Source organism: Polyodon spathula, chromosome 22 (genome assembly GCF_017654505.1).
Source record: "Polyodon spathula isolate WHYD16114869_AA chromosome 22, ASM1765450v1, whole genome shotgun sequence".
Classification (NCBI taxonomy): Eukaryota; Metazoa; Chordata; class Actinopteri; order Acipenseriformes; family Polyodontidae; genus Polyodon; species Polyodon spathula.
The window spans coordinates 12,708,111-12,731,104 of NC_054555.1; the positions used below are offsets into that span (position 1 = coordinate 12,708,111).

At 38.0% G+C, this 22,994-nt stretch overlaps 1 protein-coding gene across 1 annotated transcript in view; it reads right to left on the reverse strand.

Moving 5' to 3' along the window:
• Nucleotides 1-22,994, reverse strand: part of cyfip2 (cytoplasmic FMR1 interacting protein 2) — a 63,919-nt gene that overhangs the window by 21,741 nt on the left and 19,184 nt on the right. Inside the window, exons 10-24 of the mRNA XM_041223643.1 lie at nucleotides 21,078-21,169; nucleotides 20,324-20,441; nucleotides 18,109-18,228; nucleotides 16,891-17,016; nucleotides 16,556-16,722; nucleotides 15,141-15,288; nucleotides 13,932-14,085; nucleotides 13,320-13,476; nucleotides 12,109-12,205; nucleotides 11,766-11,842; nucleotides 8,608-8,716; nucleotides 7,102-7,221; nucleotides 6,362-6,561; nucleotides 5,447-5,534; nucleotides 151-294 (exon numbers count right to left, since the gene is read on the reverse strand). Of these exons, the coding sequence (XP_041079577.1) occupies nucleotides 151-294; nucleotides 5,447-5,534; nucleotides 6,362-6,561; nucleotides 7,102-7,221; nucleotides 8,608-8,716; nucleotides 11,766-11,842; nucleotides 12,109-12,205; nucleotides 13,320-13,476; nucleotides 13,932-14,085; nucleotides 15,141-15,288; nucleotides 16,556-16,722; nucleotides 16,891-17,016; nucleotides 18,109-18,228; nucleotides 20,324-20,441; nucleotides 21,078-21,169 (1,917 nt within the window). The remainder of the gene's footprint in view (nucleotides 1-150; nucleotides 295-5,446; nucleotides 5,535-6,361; nucleotides 6,562-7,101; nucleotides 7,222-8,607; nucleotides 8,717-11,765; nucleotides 11,843-12,108; nucleotides 12,206-13,319; nucleotides 13,477-13,931; nucleotides 14,086-15,140; nucleotides 15,289-16,555; nucleotides 16,723-16,890; nucleotides 17,017-18,108; nucleotides 18,229-20,323; nucleotides 20,442-21,077; nucleotides 21,170-22,994) is intronic.

The following is a 22,994-nucleotide window of genomic DNA, read 5'->3' on the forward strand; positions in this document are numbered from 1 at the left end:
CAGATTTAAAAAAGGAGCTATTTTCTTGGACCAGCTTAACCAGAACCAAGTCTTCTCCAGCAAACCACCAGCTCCGCCCAGCACGCACCATTGCTAGTCATTGCTGGAATTTCCCTCATGGCCTCCTACAGTAAAGTAATCCATTATTACCAGGCTCTTGACAATCTTCAGCAGCTCTTCCATCACCACTGCAATCCCTTGGTACCCCAGAAGACGGCAGATCGTCTTAAAGTGAGGAGGACCCACAAAGTTCCGATAGGAGCTGTAGATGTGGGAGTAAGCAATGTTCAAGGGCTGCAAAAAACAAGAGAGACAAGATCATGTTATAACAAGCTGGTAATGCTCTAGAGATTTCACATGAGCCAATAGCAGGGTCTTCATGCTGTTTAAGACCGTTCATGGAGTGATAAAAAAAATAAAAAAATCTTCAGAGACTTCATTTCAGCATTGTTTCATCCATGAATTGTTTTATAATTGTACCTACAGTTATCATGCCTTAAGCACATCTTAAAACATCAGCTTATGAATATATCAGTGTAACCATTTACCCATCCCACTGCAACGTTGTCCAGGTGGATATACGAAATACTACTTGCTCAAAAAGCCCTTAACCTGGCTTAGAGCAAATGTGTTTTTTCCAATAGGGAAAGAGTGTTACAGGGGGACAGGTTAATGTTTACACTCTGGTGTACCTAATGTACTTCAAACCTAGAATCGAGAACTTAGAACTATGATGGCTAAATCAAAAAATGACGCAGAGTGAATAAAAAACAATGTGCTAGTTGTTCTGTGTAGTCTTTCATCATCCTCCTAGGGTATACCCTTCCTTGGTTTCTTCTGGTTCCAGAGTCTTACCATGCCTCTGAATGTTACTGTTTCTATTTATTTGTGTCACTTCAGAAGCATTAATGTCTGCTGCAGTACTCACTACAGAAGAAATAATGAGGTGTCCTGAGCCAAAGGCATGGGTGCTTATGGAGTCAATTTCCTAAAGGTAATGGCCGCTGCAGAGGATATCGATGCTATTAAAATCCGAACACATGTTTTTGTGCACAAAGACATTATAAAATAGGTTTAGGACATATTTTGGATGCGATTTCTCGGTTTAAATCAAGTTTTAAGCTTATAAAGTCCTGTTAGCTTTAGAGCGCATTTACCATAGGATAATGATGACCTTGTGAGCCTTATCGTTTTCCTTCTGATTTGCCTTTCAGTTAATGACTCAAATTCTAAAGCTGGTCTATTTCTCTCCATGTTGAGAAGAGATTTCTCAGATAAGTTGTCACCGCCTATTTTATTTTTATGAATAGATTACTGGTAACTAGCCCAATTAGGAAAGGGATTTTATAGTCTAAGAGGGACTGGATAAGCACTGATGGGCAGAATGGCCTCATGTCGTTCAGTTCTCTTTTTATGTTCTTAGGAATCCTTTGTTGACTACCATTTTGCACATGTTTACTTTGAAAGAAAATATATATTTGCATTATTATTTAAAAATGTTGAACATTGTAATGAGAAGTGAACAAACTCTCAAACTGAAATAAAAAACAAAGATACAAAGCCACGCATATAGCTAGTGTTCCTGCTGCTGGCATTGTAGAACACTGTACACGCTACAACCTTGGCCATTTAGTTTTTCTGTTTTGTTAAAAAGGTTCAGATCTTTTACAGACTGTACCCATCCCATAGACGACTATGGGAAACTGAAATCTAACAGAGCACAAATTATTCAAATGCTGTTCTTCATAAGATATATTTTTTTAATCTATTTTGAACTACTTCAAGGTGCCCTGATGCCTAGCAACTGTGTCACTTCTGTTGCTATGGTAATGGTGTTGCACTTTTGCCTGAGTTTAAAAGCAGAAGCAGCCTTCACCTGGATTCAATCAGAAGCATTACTGATACAAGGACATTTGTAAGAAAAACAAGTACATTATATTATATTTACATTTGCAGAGGCTGCATTCAGGATTTATTGAAGATCATTACAGGTAATATTCTGTAAACTTTTATTTTGATTATAAATCTATAACAGTAGCCATTCAAATGTGATGTATGTTACATTTATAATTTGGGAATTATATTCATGGAAAAATGAAATGTGCATGTGCATGTGAAATCAAATCACTGTATTTGAAAATCTTGGAAAATTGTCAAAATAGTGATTGTGTAATTTAATTGATGACGTTATTAGGCCACACATGCAATTAATTTAAAATAGTAAGTGAAAATGAACACATAGCAGAGGGTAAAATACAAGAGACTTTTGTTTTTGAAGTTGTTTCTAATTAAAGCAATGTGGTCTAATACTTTGCCACAAGTGTCAATTGTTTCTATATCACTGCTAACCAAAAACTGAAATTCTCACACCGAGGTATGTATATAAAGAATATAAATAATAGATCTTGAGGTGGTCTAATACATTTGCAGACTACTGTATATGTATAATTGTAATTATTATTTGTAAGAGTTTAAAAACTCTTTTGTAATTATAGAATTAAGTAGCACTGAGTACTAATATGTGTAAATAAAACCCAACGGAATCCTTAGCAGAAATATGAAAGCATCAAATAAAACAAAAATGAGCTGACAACCACACTTTGTAACATAAAGTTGGTTCTATTCGCACTAATATGACGGTACTTATTTAAAGCAGTTATCTACATTTTATAAAATGAATCCATGTATTTGAAAACAACATGTATAAGCTATTATGTTGCCCTAAATGTGCCTGGATCAATTTGTACAGTGAGTTTTCTGTTTACAATGTTTTCTGTGTTTTTGTTTATTTATCATGCTTTACCTGTCCTCACTCTTGCTAGCTATGCTTCACTACACACTGCAGTAATTTTAGAATGGGTCATTTTGGCAAGAAATTACATTTGATTATATTGTATTGCTGGTTGTGATAACAAATTGGCAAATTAATATCTGCCAATTCTACCCAATCAATAAATGATCAATGACGTTTAATAAAGAACCTGATGATTCAGAGAAAAAAACAGCCTATGAGATGAAAGTAGCTTTATCGGGCCGCTTTCGTTATAGTAGTTTTCAAAAAGAACCAAATAACAAAATCTGTGATAACTGAGTGCATCAATTTAAAACTAACACTGCTAACACTGCATTAAAAAACCCTCAGTTATCTTCATCACCATTGTTGTTTGCTTTGCTATTTGGTACTTTTTAAAAGGATACTGTCGCCACAATTACTGGGAATGTAAAACGATGTTTGCAGTGCACACAGCCAGTAACATTTGTAAACAAAAACAGCAGAACTAAAAATATTTCTTTCATTCTAGCAACAGTGAAAATGGCCATTGCTGTTCAAAACATCACCTACACGACGGCTATCGCGACCTAGTCAGCCGTCGTTCCCTGCATCGAAAATTCTCAGAGCGTATCGTACGCTTCCAACAGATACGTCCACTTTTCCAGTGGTATCGGAAAAAGTGTTGGCTACAAGACAACTGTGCCACAAAAAACATCGTCCCTCTTTCTCTACCATTGTTCCCCTCTACCAACTACAACTTATGTGTGACCTGTAAGGATGTCTCCTCCTCCAGTGACCCCTGCACCACCTTTCAACAACCCCACCATCCTCCCCATTCCAGTTAGTGAACTGGTCTTCACTATCTTGATTACCCTGCTTAGCTTTGCCTTGATTTTCTTCTGGGCCCGCTGTCTCTACTCCTATTGCATGAGCCACTCAACAAAGTTTATCAACCCAGACCTTCAGGGATTCCTGGATCAGCAAGCCTGTTCCATAGGTCTTCTGAAACCGGAATTAAAGGAGAACCAGAATAATATCCCCATGTGAACAGTTTTGCCAGGCTCCGAAATGGCTTCTTCAGACTCCGATGAGTATAGTTCTCTATACTGATCAGAGAAAAATACTGCAGGTGCAAATATGTAAATATTCACTTTGCTTGAAATGTATTCGCTTAATGTTCTTATTTGTCTACAACAAAAAAAACAGACTATACTAAAGATAATGCATAAATGATGCCTGAAATAAATAACATACATTCTGCTGTTGAGAAGAGCGTTTCTCTCCTTTCTTTACTAGGTATATGGAGGGTTATTTTACTTAAATTATCTGCATATCTGTTTTGTGTGAAATATAACAATATAAATATTGCATATTATTTGTATTTATTGGATTTGAATACAATTGAAGTAAGTGTAAGTATATTCAATCACAAGTTAGTGGGATACAGATCAAATTTACACATGATGTTTTATGCATCAACATATCAAACTTCAGCCCTAAAAGTATTTATGGTTCCTAGCCCAAGCCTTTTAATTTTTACAGCATCTACAGCCCAAAAGAAACTTTAGGCACCCTTTTTTCTGTTTAAAAAAGAAGGATTTCTCAAATGCCTACACTGATCTCATGAATTGAAAAGTAATTTTGCTCAATTTTGTAAATTGCACTGTCTCCCAATGTTGCACTGGCTGAAGGACAAAGTGGTTAATGTGACTACAGATAAATAAAAATGTTTGCACTTGAATATTTGTATTTCTGTCATTTTGTTCTGCCAATAAACTATTGATATCAATTATACAAAACCTGTTTATTCTTTTAAAACCATATTACTTTTGTGACTTAGGCAACTCAGAAACCAGGACCACAGTTGGAATTTAAGTGGAGACAGACTTTGGACAAGAGACATTTCTTTACACAGAAAGTGGCATGTTGAGTGTTTTTAATGCTGAATCACTTGGATCCTTTCAGACCCTACTTTTGAGATTAAAAAGATACAAGGAACTAGATGAGCACAGACAGGGGGAATGGACTCCTATCGTTCTTACTGAAAGATATTTGACCATGCATACAGTATATATGGCCCTGGTTTTCATCCAGAAAGTGTCCAGACCGCGGTTTAATGTTTATTTGACAAGGATTTTGATTGTTTTAAGTCATAATGTGTCATTTAAGTTATTGTTGCGCAACATTTATTATTTTTTATGATCAAATTATATGGGATGTCTGTAAGGGGGTGGAGATTAATGTATACAGTTGAAGTGGAAACCAAACCTAAGCTTGTTGACTCTGCACTGCCTTTTAAATTGTTTACTCCACGTATGCTGTGTGAATGAAACGTGTCCTAACAGGATCCTCTTTCTTAACCAAAAGTAAAATACATGAACTCTGACAAAAGTGCCATCGCTATTGTCTGCAGTGATGTTACAGGAAGGCATGTCATCATTAGTAATAAAAACAGAACACTAACCACGAATCCCCTCGACTCCTAGCGCACGCTTTATATGCCTTCAGAAAATGTTGATGTTTTTTTTTCTCTGAATAAGAGTAATAGCACAATTGCTCGTGTACTGTAGCCTGATGGGAAAAAAAAATGTCCATATTCGTTACAAATCAATGAGAAAATGGCTACTGGGCAAGGTTCGCTCAGCGAAAAATATTCTGCCTCACTGCACTCACCTTAGACCCATACAGGTAGTATGGCTGCACATTGGCGGGTTTGTCTCTCTGTGGTTCTTGAGTGAAGGGGATTGCTGTTCGCACAAACCTGAACAAAAACACATGGTTATCTATCTACATTTCATTTGCCAATTTAAAGGATTTTTTTTTATATATATATAGTTTAAAAAATAAATATATAATGTTTCACATTTTTTACCGTCAGCTAACCACACATATATTATTTACATACAGTATTATAATAATTAGTATTATTACCTGTGCTTTAAACCACTCTTGTTTTTAACCAAACACAATTGTTTCAATTTTACAGCAAATAAAAACATGAATTCAGTGTATCTGCTTTGACACACCGCTCATCAACCTTTAAGTGAAATCGCGTGGCAAAACTTATCCCAGGCAAAACGTCAAGAATAAAGGAGCTCAACACGCTTTATATTTGCCATAAATATCATAAACATATTCAGTTTTAAACTACAGGGCCAGTGTTCTAACATTGAATAACTTTTTTGTATTAAATGCTACCGATCAAACATTTTTTTGGAATCTATTGAGCAGTCATTCAAATCCATTCAAATGACAGAATGGCGTATAAGCTGATGAGGAGCTTGAACTAAGAAAGTAATTCTCCAAATTCAGCTGTATAATTTACGGATAAACTGAACTAATAAACAAATATACACCTCTTTTGAGTGAAAAGGCAAAGGATCATTTTCAGAGAGGAATAAAAACATTTTAATGCTATAAAGCAAGAAAGAAACTGCTCAGAACAGCTGCTCCTTCCTGCAACCAAGTTGTTTCTTGCTAGTTATACATGACAGTTTTGGTACTCTGAGAATGCTTATCAGATGAAAGTGTAAAGGGTGATGCTGAATTTCAACAGGGTTTCCTGGGGAGTTCTAAAGGAGCGCTCACCTGTTGGTGGAGCCGTTGTAGCAGTAGTTGGGCAGGAAGTCAAAGTTCAGCTCCCAGAAGACGTGGAGAGTGATGCGCCCGTAGGGAGCAGAGACGTTGTGATTGGCCTCCCTGAACATGGCATCAAAGCTGTCCAGGGTCATGTGCTTCGAGAGCAGGCGGTGAGTCAGGCGATTGATTTCCATCAGCCACTCCAGTTCCTGAGAGAGATACACGTCAAAAACACACCCAGTGGGACCTATCCCTTTTCAAATGAGGAGAATCCCAAAACACATTTAATATTAAAAACTACAATACTTACATTTAACCATCCTACCCCTCCCTTATCTTTTTATGATGTTTTCAATCAATGTAACTGGCCCTTTTGCTCTAACACTACTGTAATATTCTTAAAGGGGAAGTAACTATGCACTCTAACTGGATGAATTCAAGCATCCACACAGATTTTAGGAACAAAAGAAAAAGCTTGCAAGCTTGTGCTGTTCTGCCATGTTGGCAGCCCCAATGCACCCCTTTAAAAGTTTACCACAGTAAATTTGCATGCCAATGTTTCAGTTTCCCATGCTTTCTTGTGGTTATACTTTGCATTAACCACAGTTTACCTTGGTTTGCCATATTTTTGAATATGCTTTACTGTACCTTTCTGGGCTTTACAATGCTTTCCCGACAGGAAACGTGTATGAGGGTTTGTTTCAGCAGTGGTAAGAATCTCTCTCCCACGCTCACGTTGTCGTGCTTACCACAATGGAGGTCAGGTCTTCACTCTCAAAGCGGCTGATGGCCTGGTCTAGGGACTTGTACACAGCAGCCGATATTCTCTGTGTAATTAATCTGTTCAGATCAATGGAGCGGCCCAGAAGCTGGGAACATGGGAAAAAAGAAAAAAAAAACGAGTCTCTTGATAAAACAATGTCTATTACCCTTGAACAAGATAAACACAGCATTTATAGCACAAACCTTGCCTAGATTCTCAAAGCTCTTTTTTTGTCATTTACACATTTTATTTCTGAAAGGAATAATGCACCCAATAAAGATACCAAGCCAGAAAAAATAAAAGATTTGATTGAAGGCGTTGTAAGTAGTTTTAAGTTGTTTATTTTTCATTTAAGACTTTAGAAGTAAAATAAAAATAAAATCTGCTGCTTAATGTTTATTTTTGTATAGAATTAACAGAACACACATTTATGTAACAAGTTCATAATAACTAGATAATATATAGATACCACTTTGAGAGGTCTGATTCGGGGTTTGGAAATATTACTCATAATAAAATAATTATAGGATAGAATCAGGCAGGAAATATGCTGTAAGGTATTGTGACAGAGCAGAGGCTTTGTGCATTGGTGTGAGTTTGGTGGTTGGTGGCCATCTTGATGAAGGAGGCTGTAACCTAGATGGACACCCTTGCACAGCCACATGGCAGTGCTTTAATTGTTTGACTGTTTGATTAATTGAGTGATTGACTGAAGTTTGAATGGAAAAGTCCATCAATCAAGTCCATGACCAAATGGTATAAAAGGGAACAAAGGAGTGTTTGTTGAGGTGAGTGTAAGAGAGAGGAGGGAGAGGGAGAGGAGAGGATGAGGTGAGGAGAGGTGAGGGACAGGGAGAGAAGAGGAGAGCAGAGGAGAGGAGGGAGAGGGTAGGGAGAGGAGAGGAGGGGGAGAGCAAAGCAGAGAAGAGGAGAGGGAGAGGGAGAGAGTCAGAGAGAGGAAGAGAACATGATAGAGTTTTCAGGGAGAGAGTGAGAGAGAGGAAAGCACCATGATAGACGTAGCTTGGGTATGGTATTATGTTTATTATGAAGAGTTTCTAAGCTTTTGTTCAAACCTTAATTTTGTTCCTGTGTTTTGTTACTGGTTTATAATTAAAGTGCATCAAGGCGCTTCAAACTGGAGTTTCCGAGTCTGGGTGTGTTTTTTTTTTTTTTTTTTTCTGCCTTTGACCAGCCTTGACTGCCTGCTACAGGTATATTATTAAAAATAAGTGCTTTAATATATTTTGTAGAAAAACAAATTAGTGTGCTGTGAGTCAAGGCCAAATATATTTATGGAAGACTAACAGCCTAAATAATGCATCCCTGCAATCAGTGCCCTTGTAGGCTTTTACTTCTAAAGTACCACTTTAAAAATGTAAAAAAATAAATCTACAAAACATAGCCTCTGTCTGGGTCTGTCGCTCCAGTAATGTGTCATGTGAAGGAACACTTTAAACAATATTGTATTCAGTTTTCAAAAAGACAGTACCTGTACATGTCTCTGTTTTAGTAGAGTCTCATATCGGTTGGATGGTGGATAGGGAATAATCACTCCGTAGTTCTTGCATTCAGCTCTGAATCGCTTATCAAGGAGAACACTGGAAAACAAGAAATCTTGTGTTCGTGGCTGTACGCACAACTGGAATTCAAACATATTCTTACAAATAAGTTTTCACCTAGAAAAACAAAACATTCAATGCTAAAAGTCTAAATGTACACCACTTCACTGTAATTTATTTTAGCCAAATTGCTCAAGGCTTTTATTGTAAACAGCAATTTTAAAACTAGTAGTCCAGTGGTTAAATAAAAGGGCTTGAGGGAGCCGGGCCGCCGTCGCCGCCTACCAGGAGGCCTCCGCCACCAGAGGGAGCCCCGGTTCAAATCCTGGCTCAGGCTTGGGGGCTCCGACATCAACCCCGCCCACCACCACCCACCATAACAGCCCACCCAAGGGACACTGGCAGAGCAAAGACTCCTGGGTTTATTATGTGTGACTGGGGTTGATTAGTTGATTAGGTTAATTAACGAGCAAGTCACTTATAAAAGGAGTGCTTCTCATTTAGGGAGAGGGAGCTGTGGAAGCAGGTTGGTGTTGTTGTCCAGTGACTCTGCAGCCTGGAAACTTTATTTTTGTGAGTTTTGTTTTTGCTTTATTTGTGTTTAAAGTATCTGTTGTTTTTGCCCTTGTGCACTTTATTTTTGTTTATTTATAATAAAATAGTTATGCATAGTTCACGCACCCTAGTTTCTGTAAATTGCCTTGAATAAAGGTGTCTCCTAAATAAACAAATAATAATACCTGAGTTACTTGTTAGTAGATTTGCAAGTTGTAAAATTAACAGCACTTTGGGGTACACATTGCTGAATATAGAAAATGATCCCAGACAGTTTTTTTAAAAAGCTTTGCAGTCACACATGGGGTTGTGTTCAGAAACTATCATGGTTTTTATTTTGCAATAGCTTTACAACTTTAGCACCTCAAGAAATCATGTTCCCTTTACAGTGACCCCTATTTGTAAGGGAATGCTATAACCAGTGTGTTTTGAGGCTCATTTACAATCGATGTTCAACATCATAGCAAAAGTTTTAATCTATGTCAAAGAGAAAGCAATAACCCACCACCAAGCATGTGATCTACTGCAAGGTGCAAGAACCATCACACACACACACAAGTCTGATACAACCCCAGTCCATTATCCTGAAGAAACCCAAGCAGACAACATTCAACCAACCACAGCATCACAAGCAATGGCAACACAATGGATTGGGAATAAACAGCACGCAGTGTCTTGATACAGTAGCACACTGGAGCTGACAACACTGCTGAGGTGAAATCCCTAGGAAGTGAAGCAGTAACAGACACCTGAAGTAAGTTCACAAAGGGTAAGATTTATGAAAAAATGTAAACTACAACCACTTACTGAGATTAATCACATGTATTCATCTTTCAACTACAATTAGCTATCTAGCGCTTTCAGTCGAATAATAATACACACCCATGTTTCACAATGCAATATATAATGTAAGGAAGTTGTGCATGTGTTCATACACAGTGAATCCCTATTCCTCTAGTTACTGTGCCTCTGTGCAACCATTGTATTGCCGCTGCTATTGTTTGGTTAGAGTTATATTGTTAGTTATGGGTGTGTTCATAAAGCGGTCACTTACTCCAGTTAGCACTGCCCAGGTATTTCAGCTCTAAACTGTGAATATAGATACAGCTCATTGTAATGTACTGACTTTGGTAAGTTTGCGCTGTTGCAGAGATTCAAAATCTGCGATTCAGCGACAAACAATTTCCACATCCATTACATTTTCTACCTCTGCTCTCTGCCTTCTAATGCTGTACTAAACACTACATTATGAAACCATTTTCATACCAGAATGAATCACAGAGATTAAATGTAGCCACAAGTTGTGATTTTTTAAGTTTGCTGCCACTTTAACAAATTTTTCTACTGTTTTTGTGTTGATCCAAGCAAAGCTTAATCCAAAGGAATGTTTCCAAAACCTTCAAAAAAAGTTCTTAAAAGAAACATTTCTTAAAGTATTTTGTAAAGAGAATAAGAAGGAAAGTCTGAAATCAAATTCTAATCGGAAAACAGTCACCCATGCTGTTAACCTTAGTGACAAAAAATGTTCTTAGTAGAAGCAGCTGGGTCAATTTTAGTCAAAAGAAGCTCTGGAAGTCTTTCATATAACTCACTGAAAAATTGTGTTTTTGTAGCAGGACTTACTCTGCTAGACAGGAATCATGTAACTCTGTAAAAATGCCCAAAATAACTTGAAGCATGTCTTTCTTAGGACACACTTCATTTCCCTGTGGGTTTTAATATCTCTCTGAACCTTACAGATCTTTGCTTGCTAAAAGATAAAACCAAAAACCAAAATATTGGGGGGGGGGTCAGCTTTATATTACAGGGTACCATCCAACTGGAACAGATAGCCCAGTGATGGTAAAAATTAAAGGAGCCTTAATGATTTTAAAAACCAAGTAAACTCTCTACTGCAGAAACCTTGTGCAATGTACAGTATATATAAGATCTCAGTTGATGATCATTTCATTTAATTTAAATGAAATGAGTGTACTGTGTGTGGTTTGCCCTCCACGATGGCTTCGTAAAAGAGAAGTTTGATCTTTACATGCCTATCCTGGTGAATTAGCTTAACCCTTTAAGGACCGTGACCATGTAAACACAATCATATTGCAGTGCCTTTCTGTATTCTGTCTCATTTGTTTAAAAATATCATGAAATGAGTGAGCAGATACTGTTTCATGAACTAAATTTACATCAGTAATGTTTATTTTTTCATTATTACTGATAATAACAAATACATCATGTAAAATATGCTAACATTATCATTACTTTGGGACTTAAGAAAACTCTGACAAGGACTTGGGGAACCACAGACTTTTAAAACACCCGATAATTGGTCTTCCTTGAACTAACAGAAACAACAGTTTAGGAGACTATAAAGATGGGGTATTTTGAAACTGGTATCTTCAGGTCAGTAGAGATCTAGAAGTCTGTATTGCTTCACAGTAGATATGAAAATGTTACCACTGCAGTAACATTCAACAAAAGACTCATACTATCGTAGCTGCTATTTCATAGACAACGCAAAAAAGACAAAAGCATACTGTACCTGCCAGCCATTGCCTTATAGTAAGCAAATATTTGGTCTGCCAACTTGTAAACAAACTGGTCAAAACACAGATTCACCTGAAAAACAAGAAATTGTTTGTAGTCGAAATGAGGCCATGAGTACAAAGAGAAGGATTGACAACATTCGCTAAAACACTTAAAGGACAAAGCATTAAAAATGGTGATATAAATACATATACACGTCTGATAAAGTTTAACCAATACATTGCATCACTAAAATGACTGCAGTATACATTTTCCAGGGCTACATAGTGGTGTGAATGTAAATGAACTTGGGGTTATACACTGAAAATATTTCATACACAAAACATGCCATTATTTACCTCAGCTTCAATTTCGTCATAGAGAAACTGCTTTTTAAATTTTGTCAAAGCGTAGTATCCACTGTCATTGTAAAGATCCAAGGGATACAGAACATACCTTAAATTGGATAGAGAAAACAGCCATTTAAAAGGAGATATGTATTGGGGATATGGGGCATTAGACAATGCAATAATAATAAAAACAAAGATGATTAGTTTGGCATTTATAAGAGACGCCACTTTAAAATCTGTGTAGCTTCATCTTGCCCAGGAAAGCCCATGCATTAATTAATTAACAGCTTTTTTAAAAGTGTGTCAAGCTGTGACATAATATGACATTCACAGTGGGGTCAGGATTTCACAGTAAGCAATTATGTTAATTAAAAATGTTGGCATTTGCTTATAACCTAAAATAACAAGAATGCCAATATCGTGCAGAAATCATTTGTCCTTTGCCTGAAGTTTTATTGTATAGGACAATCCCATACATAAAGCAATAGCACACCATGCGGTAGCTAGCTAAAGGTACAAGTATTTAACTACTATACATGGTGCCGTGCGCACCACATACAAGAACACTAAAAACACACAGCATTACTGCATGACCTGTATCACTTCCCTGATCTTGATTTCAGGAAAACCTCTTTAGGTTAATTGACAAATGACAAGATAACCCTCATTGCAAATACTCATTTGATGCCTGTCTACAGTTCTGCTCTGTGAAGTACAATGCTATCTGTAGAATTATACTTTAAACCTAACAATTGTTCAATGGGCATAACGAAGGGCATACCTTGCTTCATGCTGATTCATCAGTAACACATGTTTTTGTATGTTAGAACAGGGCACACGCAAGCAAATCAGCTTGCTAATCCATGAAAGCCCTCTTCAAATCTACGACTAAAGTTATTCCGTTTCTCCCCATAGAACCAGTGGTGCCAAAGTTTCTGGATTATCCAAACAACTGTTATCTGCACAGCCCCTTAGCAACCTGTCTTTTTCTGTTCATTCTTCTTCTGCTTTGTTGTTATAGCGTTATTCAACTCTCTGTCTCTGGTATTTGCAAGCAAACGGATCACATCACAATTACAAACATCACCGGAACCATTTCAGGAACTCTAATTTGAAACCACATAGTGTGGCGAGCTGATTCAATAGGACAGGAAACCAACATCAGAAATCAGTGCTGTCATATCTGATTGAGTGCTCTGCATTAGTTGTGAATGACTTACTCCATCATGGAAGGCTCTTTGGTCTCGAGAATATGGTCTGTCAGAATCCAAGGCATGGACATCTCGATTGGGAACTGGATTCTACGCCCCATCGTCAGCTCCAGGAAGAACTCTCGGAACCAGAGCTGGGAGAGGTCACAGCACTGCTGCAGGGCTTCTGCACACACAGAGGGGATCCCCAGTCACACACACATGCATTGTATCACAGAGGGGATCCCCAGTCACACACACATGCATTGCATCACAGAGGGGATCCCCAGTCACATCCATATACATTGCTTTGTGGGCTTAATAACAACGGCTTTGTATTTCATATATTAATAACCATATGTTATTTGTCTAATTAAACTGAAATAAGTATTTGACTAATATTTTAACTTTCTGTGTGTATATCTCCACATTTTACATTAATTTTCTTACAAATTATAAAGTACAGTCAGTTGAGCAGAATGACTCAATATGCTATAAATATTTGCTTTTTGAAATGAGGCTTTACCTAACATTGTAAATAGTCAATGGATGGGTGTTTTCAGTGTTTTTGAGGAGACTCATCCCTTACCACAATAGCTATGAGCTGGCCTGACTGCAGCTCCTCATGACTGGATCACTTACCGCTGAAATTGAGCAGATGGGTGAAGAAAAAGGAGTGTTTGTGGAACTCTTCAATAGCCTGGACTATGGGCCCATCCAGGCTGCTTCTCAGGGTCTTCTTGGAGCCGCTCTTATCCGCAATGAGAGACTCCAACATGGTCCTCACCATGTACAGCTGGAAGGAATCAGAGAGCTTTTAATCAGTAGTACAGCTCAGCCCCTCAGGCACCACTTAAAGGAGGTTTTCTAATCCATTTTATTTCACAAACAATGGTTACAAAGGACTGTTGTAAGGTGTTTTTAAAAGACAATTTCGATTATTCGAAATATGTTTGCAATTCATGAAACCTTTTTCAGTTCTTTTAGAGAGGGTTTTTTCTTTGTACGATTTAATCTAAGAGAATGCATAAACACGCTACATAAATCAGTTCTTAAAAGCACTCCTTAACACAGTCTTTACAGGTTTTGTTTGAATCAGCCTAATCTGTCTTTTTCTGTTGAAGATTTTCTGATAGGCAGCTATTGAATTAGTGTTGGGAAGTTATGATGAGGTTGTATAATACACTGGTGAGACTGCACTTTGAATACTGTGTCCAATTCTAGTCCTAAGAACAGCAACTAGACAAGCCCAAAACTTAAAGCACTGTCTTATGTCCTATTAAACATTACTGCTGCTTTATGGTATCAAATAAGATCCAGTGGTGTAGTTTAGTTTCCTCTAATGATTTAGCTGCTGCAGACCATGCCGCACAGGAAGTGATTAGATACCAGGCATCAACAGTTGGATTTTTTAGCATTCCACTTTAAAAAAAATAGAATAAACAATTGCATCTCAAATTTAAGTGCAAGCTTTGAACCAAATTATCTTCAACGTCAGAAAATGGGAACTAGTTACCATAGTTCTAGGAAAATAATTGCAGAGCATTGTTTTATAGACTTTTAGTATAAACAACTGGATCTGTGCTTAGAATATATGACTGGTCATTGAAGATGGTCAACACAAGTTATAAAGTAAAAGTGACATCCCCATAAAGGATATAAATCACAGGTGTCCATGTCATTACACTAAATGCAAAAATCCATCTTAACAAAATTGTCTGCTGCCTTGGAGCCTGGTGATACCTCTTGTCACAAGCAAGGTTGGGCAGGTATTATGACTGGTAGAATATGTTGTGAGGAATGTCTCCAGTACTGGTCATAGGACGATCCTACCGTCCATGTCAAACTTACCTGCGTACTCGAAGGCCCAACAGCACGCCGGGGTACTTTAATGTCAAAGCCTCCTTTGGGGTCCTTCTCTCCTCTCAAACAGGGGTCATTGGGGGGCTCCCGGGCACCCTCCCAGTCACAGATTGTCTTTCTAATTGCTTGAAGAACACTGCAACAAAACAAGAAGTTATTAACACATACATTTCAATTGACGCAGTACTGGTGAAAAAGTAGTTCACTAGAGGTACATTGACAACAAGGTCCTCTATACTGCACTGCAGGTGTTTAAAATGGCTTGCAATACAACCAGCCTACACTCCCGTCTTTTGTTATTCCTCTCATAAGTCACTTTCTGTGTTTGCATGTTGTGCATAATCATGAAGACAATATGTGAACAACTTCAGTATATTTAATCACACTATAAATATATAATCTGTCATGACTGTAAGGTTAACTTTGCAGTTTTGTTTTTCTTTACAGCCCTCTGTAAATCTGTATGACTAGAACGCCAGCACAATCTCATAGCAGTGTGTCACAAAGATGGCTGTAGGTGATGTCAGACCCAAAACCAGGAACCAGGAAATAAACAACAGAGAGGTGGAGTTTGGTGAAGCTGAGCGATTGCTTTCGCTCAGCATTTAATAATGAACAAACAGAAAATAAAAGGATGTAAAGACAAACAAAACACAGGACACGGCACTTTCGCTAAAATAAAGAGACAGACAAAACGGACTACATAGACAAACACGGTGAGCTGATATTTTAGCTATTACTATGATTATTACCTCCGTCTCCAGTTCCGTTCTCCACTCACCGAACACACAACCTCAAGTGAGTGAAAACATGCTGCTTTTATGCAGCTGTACCGAGACTCGATTGTTAATCAGTCATTCAACTGGAGTTGCGGTACAACTGCACGTGAATTAATAAAGTGCAATTCCCCATGCCTGCACATTATTACATTTTACCTGCACGTGAAGTGCTGTGCAATCCTCGTGCCTAAATACAAATATACATTTTAAACAACTTGTGTTCCACAGATCCATTTACATCCCGTGTACCAATGACTATACACCAACATTAACACACAACACGCAACATACAACATTGAAATACACACAGGGGCGGGGCAACATTGCCACACAGTGGTACAAACTAAAATATAGGTTTCAATAACTTAAGTGTCACAAATATGGAAAAGTCACTTTGAAGAGCAACATAGTACGGGTATGAAATATCAGTTATCTTAGCTAACTTTGTACATCACTTTCTGTTTCAGGCATCCTGTTGACTTTTGAAAGAAGTTTAAAGCACCCTGGGGCCTAAACAGAGCTCTCAGAATCATGTCCAAACCCGACGTACATCAGGTAGAGCAGAATGGAAACAATGAGCTGTAGCCCTGTAACACCCTCAAATGGAAGAAACACTACATGTACCTTATGAGGACGTTTTTCTTTTTTCTCACAGCCTGTCTCAGGGGCTCCCTCAGGGCCATCTGTGCGAAGTCCTGCAGCGCAGAGTAGATGGTGTTCCGAATGGCCTGGTTGAAAACGCTCTCCATCCTCCCCATGAGGACCTGCAGCCCCTTTATCATGGCAATCACCTGGACACGACACACACAGGAAAGGGGCTTTTACTCTTGCTTTTTAAACTGCATTTTTGTTCAAAAATACTTATTTTTAACTTTTGACTAATGTTCAAATAATCTTTTTGAATGGACCCCAAATGTTTTGACTTCTCAAGGACTGTCCAGTCAATAGACTTTCCTTACCTCCACAAGAGCAAACTTCTCTTCGCTGGTGTAGTTGTACCGGGTAGCTCTCTCGTACTCCTCTGCTGTGCCAGGGCAATCTTTGTTACAGAATTTATCAGTAGGGTGCACTAATTTCCATGAGTACTGAAAGACAAAGAGGGGTGAGAAACTGCATGAGTACCATGGAGACGCTGCAGTCTGACGTGAGAATGATTGCTGTTGCCTGGTTCAACACGAGTCTGCATTGGCATTACAAATGCATACATCTGATAGGCATGTGTGCCACATAACTGCAAATGAGTGAAAATAATTGACCATATGAAATGTTAAGAAAGGATTGGTGAAAGACATACATGAATAAATGTTTTGCTTCTGTTTGCCAAATCAATGTATATATTCTAACTGTCAGTTTCTGGTGTAAAAAAAGGATACCTGTACAGTATATATTATTTTATACAACATTTGAATGCTAATACATTATGTAACTCTGGTTCAAACAGGTTTGTGAGATGAAATATCGTTAACGCATAGTTACAGGAGATGTTCTGCTATCGGTATTGTTTATCTTTACAAATACGAACTTGCTAATATTATAGTAATAGTTTTATATATTTATTTATATTGTACTATTTGTACTAGTACGATAGTTATTTGTTGGTATTTGATAGTAAGTAGAGATTGAAATTTGCAATTCATGTGTACAGTTCCACATTAAGTTCCTTTATTTCAGTGAAAGTAGTCAAAATAGAGAGCGGTTTTCAAATTTCCTTATTAGAAGGGTTTATTATTTGGATTACTTTATTGGAATTCAATATCATTATTTGCTCACATTACTGTAACAGCAAAAGAACAAATAAGTGCAACACTTCAAAGTGAATCCCCCAAGCAATAGTAAAAAGATATGACAGCTCCAGCACCCAACGCCAGTCTTTTCTAACACTCGTTTTTCGCACAGACAATACATTTCAACTTGGGCAGCCCGTGTGAAATTACTTCGGGTGGTCTCAGACTTAAGTGGATGGATTTACACCTCATCCACTTCCCATATTAAAAACAACAACAACCAATAAACATAGAAAATAAGCTATTGCATGGTGCTCAACATGCACTCTCCCACCCCAGTGCTGGCTGCACTTCAGGGCTGCTCAGAATCCCCCCTGTCGCAGATGAAAGGCGCTTTACAAATGGAAGTTTCCTATCTAAAAGCACAGTCGTGTTCCAGGCCCTGCTACTTACCACCTCCATGACATGGGTACTCCATTTGGAAAGCAGCTGGAGCCCCCTAAGGGCCAGGTCAAAGAGTTCTCTGTATTCTTCATCCGATTTCTGACTGTCCAGTCCTGATCCAGTCACAACCTGCAGACAGACACATGTACAGTATTCACACAAGGTCCCATATCAAACCTGTTGTTTGCAGGGTGCATATCTGTGAAAAGAAAACATGCTAGAAATTATACAAAATGTAATGCCACTTGTTGAAAACATGTGGTTGCCATTAACTTTGTTCATGTTTTCAAAATGATGAACGCACATTATTTATGCAGTGTGAATAGGGTACAATAAGAAATGCATACAGAACCCTTGTATTAACCTCATAGCTGTTTTGCACCAGCTCTAAACCTGATTTTTGAACAAGCAGCAACTCCACTGGTGTATTTTTCATTGTTTTGTAAACTTTGATGTTGGCAAACAGAACTTGACACGTTACACCTCAATGGCCTGTACTGTAGGAATCATTGTATATAAACAAGGTACCTCCTAGTACTGCAATAGAAACATCCACAGTCTAACCTGATGCACCCCACAAGTTCCACAATCATTTATACATTGATTTGTCTGGCTTCTGTCATCAGGATCAATTTATTTATTTATTTTTTTCACAACTCTCCCGCCATGATGTATCAATCTGTATTCTGATGCAGAACAAAATCAATAGCGTGAAAAACAACCTTAATGCAGCTGCAGCATGTTATTTATCTAGCCAATCTTGACGCACAAATTATGAACTAAGAAAAACAATTGGAACTAATAAACTTGAATTCCTGATGTGCAATAGTAGACGGGTTGGACAACAATTGCATTTTCCATTAGAGATTATCATCTAAAAATTATGACAATAATCACGATTAGATACAAAAACAAAACATCTTTATTATAGTACGAGAGAGAAAAGTAGTTATTAGTTCTCTCTCTCTCTCTCTCTCTCTCTCTCTCTCTCTCTCTCTCTCTCTCTCTCTCTCTCTCTCTCTCTCTCTCTCTCACACACACACTCTTTCTTTTTCCCCCATCTGCACTTCACATGTTGGCTTCTCTCCCACAATAGTCTGAAGTAATTTCCCTATGTCCGGTTTAATTATTCCCCACCCCCCCCACCCCCCCCCACCCCCCCCCCCCCCCCCCCCGCACAACCCCCCCCCCCCCCCCCCCCCCACCACCCCACCACCTCTACAGCAAGATAGATAGAGGAGAAAAACATCTCAGTAGCATATTTCAATCAATGCCAGAGACATGCCGATAATACGATTAATAATAAATAATGAAGACTAAAACATTATTGATAATATCAAGAGAAACAATTGTTCCAACCCTATCCTGTAGTTAATCAAGGTCATACGACAGACAAGCGAGCAGCACAGACCCTGTATGCTGGAGAAATCGCTGTTTCTTTTTACATAACCATGATTTAACGCACAAATCTATTTGCTTTCCTGCTTGCTGTCAGACCTGTTGTGTCACCTACTGTATGTGTGATGACAATCAATGCATGCTAGTAAAATACCTATAATAGATAAAACATACACCAGCTGTCTCACTCATGAGAAAAGAAGTGACACCACGACCAACATCCCAAGCATGTAAAACAGCATCTCATAGCAAATGCTAAATTCAAAGATTCAGGGCCCTATTTTAAAGATAACATGTACAGTTGACCATGTGTCCTATGTATGAGGATGTCTTCTCGTGATCTCCTTCGGCGGACAAGAGGACCGCAAAGCAAAGATGAGACGTATTATAAATCATCTTTCATTTAAAAAAGTACACAGTACATAGTTACAGCTGTTATCGATGTCTTTTTGTCGTGATTTTTTGTTAGTTGGTAGTCTGCCATGCACCAGATGGCACAAAAGATGTATTGGGATGTTGAAGTGTGGCTTCATGGTTTATAAAGAAGTAGCAGGAAAAACACAATTTAGAAAAAAACAACTTAATTTCAGGAAGTAGTAGTAATACCATAAAATTTGCCTTGCTGTTGTTTCAAAATATGGCCCATAGCATTCAATAGATATTCCTACCCAACAATCATAGTATATGGATTTGTCAAGGTCGTGCATGGAATAGCTCCAAAGTCCATTGTGTAGCCACCTGACTCAGCTGTCACTGCAGTTCAATCATGGAAGCCGGCTGTAAAGCTGAACTGGTCCCGGTTGATTCATTTTAACTGAGCACTCACCTCGCTGTTGCTGTAGCGGGCCAGTTCAGAGATGAAGCGGATGTGATCATCCCGAATCTGGACCATCTGCTCACAGAGGTTGTACTGAGGGCTGACGCTGCTCTGTGTGCAGGTCCACCTGCAGTGGGAAAGAAGCACTTGAGTCACTGGAGCACAACCAGCTTAAGCTAAGAGCTTCAGTACTAAACTTGTGTCAATCAAATCCCCTTGATAAAAGCTTCTTTCCTCAGAACACAGAGCAACAAAAAACACACAGCAACATTATGAAAATGTTCCTATTATTTTACCAATGTCCCAAGCTACTGTAGTTGGATTTGTTCCATCAACCCCCTCCTATATTTGTGGAATAGAGAACAATTGTGATTGTACTGTCACTGGCCTGTCTTATTAAGTATTAAAATAGCTTTGTTTAAGTTATATAAGTACATAAGGACATTTACAAACACGTTCCTAATAGCTGATTGATGCCCCCCCCCAATTTTTCTTTGTTCTGGGCTAAATAGATTCAGTTATCCCACCCTATATTCATAGCTAATTCCTTGACGGACTGGAATTAGTCAAGTTTAATACAAACTATGTGAAAATAAAAATAATTTAAGACTAGGGAAAATATGAAACAGGTGTAATTGCAGAAAGTGTGACTACAGAATAACTGCTGACCGTATTAATTACTAATTGATATCATTGCAGTGTAGTAGAACACAGTGCTATTGTATTTAGTGCCACTCTGGGTCATTGTAAAACAGGCACTCACTTGGATTTGTTCTCCTCATAGTGAGCGCTGGTCTCAATGTATCTGGCAAGTTCAATCTGCATGTCACCAAACAGAGGGACCACCTGTAACTGCTGTAAAACAATCCAGCAACAACAAGCATGTCAATAGCATCCCCTGACATACATTTATATTCAAATCACAGTTTCATGAACATGGGTGGTTTTTTTTTTTTAGTTTTTTTTTTTTTTTTTTTTTTTTTTTTTTTTTTTTTTTTTTAAGGTAAAATTGACCGACATGCAGTCCATCTGATTTTTAACAGGGTTCAGGACTTTATACCGAATTTCAGGTGAATACCAACATACACCAAAGTTATAACTGTAAGAACAAATTCGCTAGTGGTCATAATGAACAAAACTCAAATCGCACTATTTGTACAAAACTTAGCAAAACTGGATTTTCCCCTACTCAACTTTCAGGAATTATTTCATTATATGCTGCTACTCTGGAAAATGCGACTGAATATCACTAAACTCATTGTAAATATTCAGACAACAACCAACATCTTAAAGGAATTCGATGTTTTTAATTTGTATATTTTTTTTAATTGTGTATGTTGTCCAGATATTTTTGCCAAGGTATATTCTAAATCGTACAGCAATATGTTGTCCCAGACAACCACATTGTATGACCAGGCTGCATACATATTGGTCTTATGTTTTCATTGGTGTAGGACTGTCTGCTTCAAATCATTTACTGATCCAAGAATTTCATTTTCGAAAATGATGATTGCAGAATTTTGGAAACTGCATTTGAATTCACAGCCTGTCATTACTCATTACTGCCTGCACTCATTTACAGTCATTACTCATTACTGCCTGCACTCATTTACAGTCATTACTCATTACTGCCTGCACATTACACATGGGAGACCACAAGCCAATTCTATACAGCAATAGCAGGCAATTCTTCTTCTTTCTGGTTAAAATGGGAAAGTGATATAAAGCACTAGCTCTTTGGCAGGACTTTTTAGAACTGATAATTACCTGCAAGCTCCTGAACACGCAAATAGCAATCCTGCTGCCTTTTTCCCACGTTATGAATGAAAAAGCCATGGGCTCCAACATTAAATTATGTCGCACATGTGCCAAAAACATTTACCAATGTAACCAGAATTCTCCTGACGGATGCCTTGGACCCCAAAGTCCACTATATACAGCAGTGTGACAGGAAAATAATAACAGTAATTTTAAATATAGTAACAAGCAAACTTATTTAAAACGTGTGGCAACAAAGGCTTTACAATGCATTTTACTTCCTCTTATTATTAACAAAAGCAGCATTAACACTGGCCCCCTTTTCTTTAGTTTAAGATGTCTGAGTTCTTTGCTTGTCTTCTACAGTAACGCCTACTTCAATTTGGGGAACGGGGCCCTGTTCAGATTTGTTTTTTGTTGACAGTTCTGATTGAAAATTTGCACCTTATAAAAATGCCTAGTCTTTGTTTTTGTTAAATACTCTCCTAAATTATACCACTACAAAAGTTTTATTTTATTTTTTTTTTGGCAGGGGGCAGAGAGACAGTTGTAAATGTTTACACAGTTACCATAGAATTAGGATACTGAAGTTTCAACATGCCATCAGCTAGGGGTAGCACCGACTACTCGATTACAAATGCAAACTGCATATCACTTTTTGTTTACACCAGGCTAAAGGTAACTGCAAATGTATTCATTGGAAAGTGTGTGGTTTCAGGTGGACGGAAGTGCAGGTGCAATCTGTTACCTTAGAAATTACATGTTAGAACAATAATAAACAGTTTTTTAAAAATATCCATGCAGTTTTACGAAAGGTGCACAAACAGCAAAGTGTTAGAAAACAGCATGTTCACAATTTGAGCACCAGACACTATGAAATGCATGATTTACCTACTCCCACAACCATCATCCATTTCTTTTT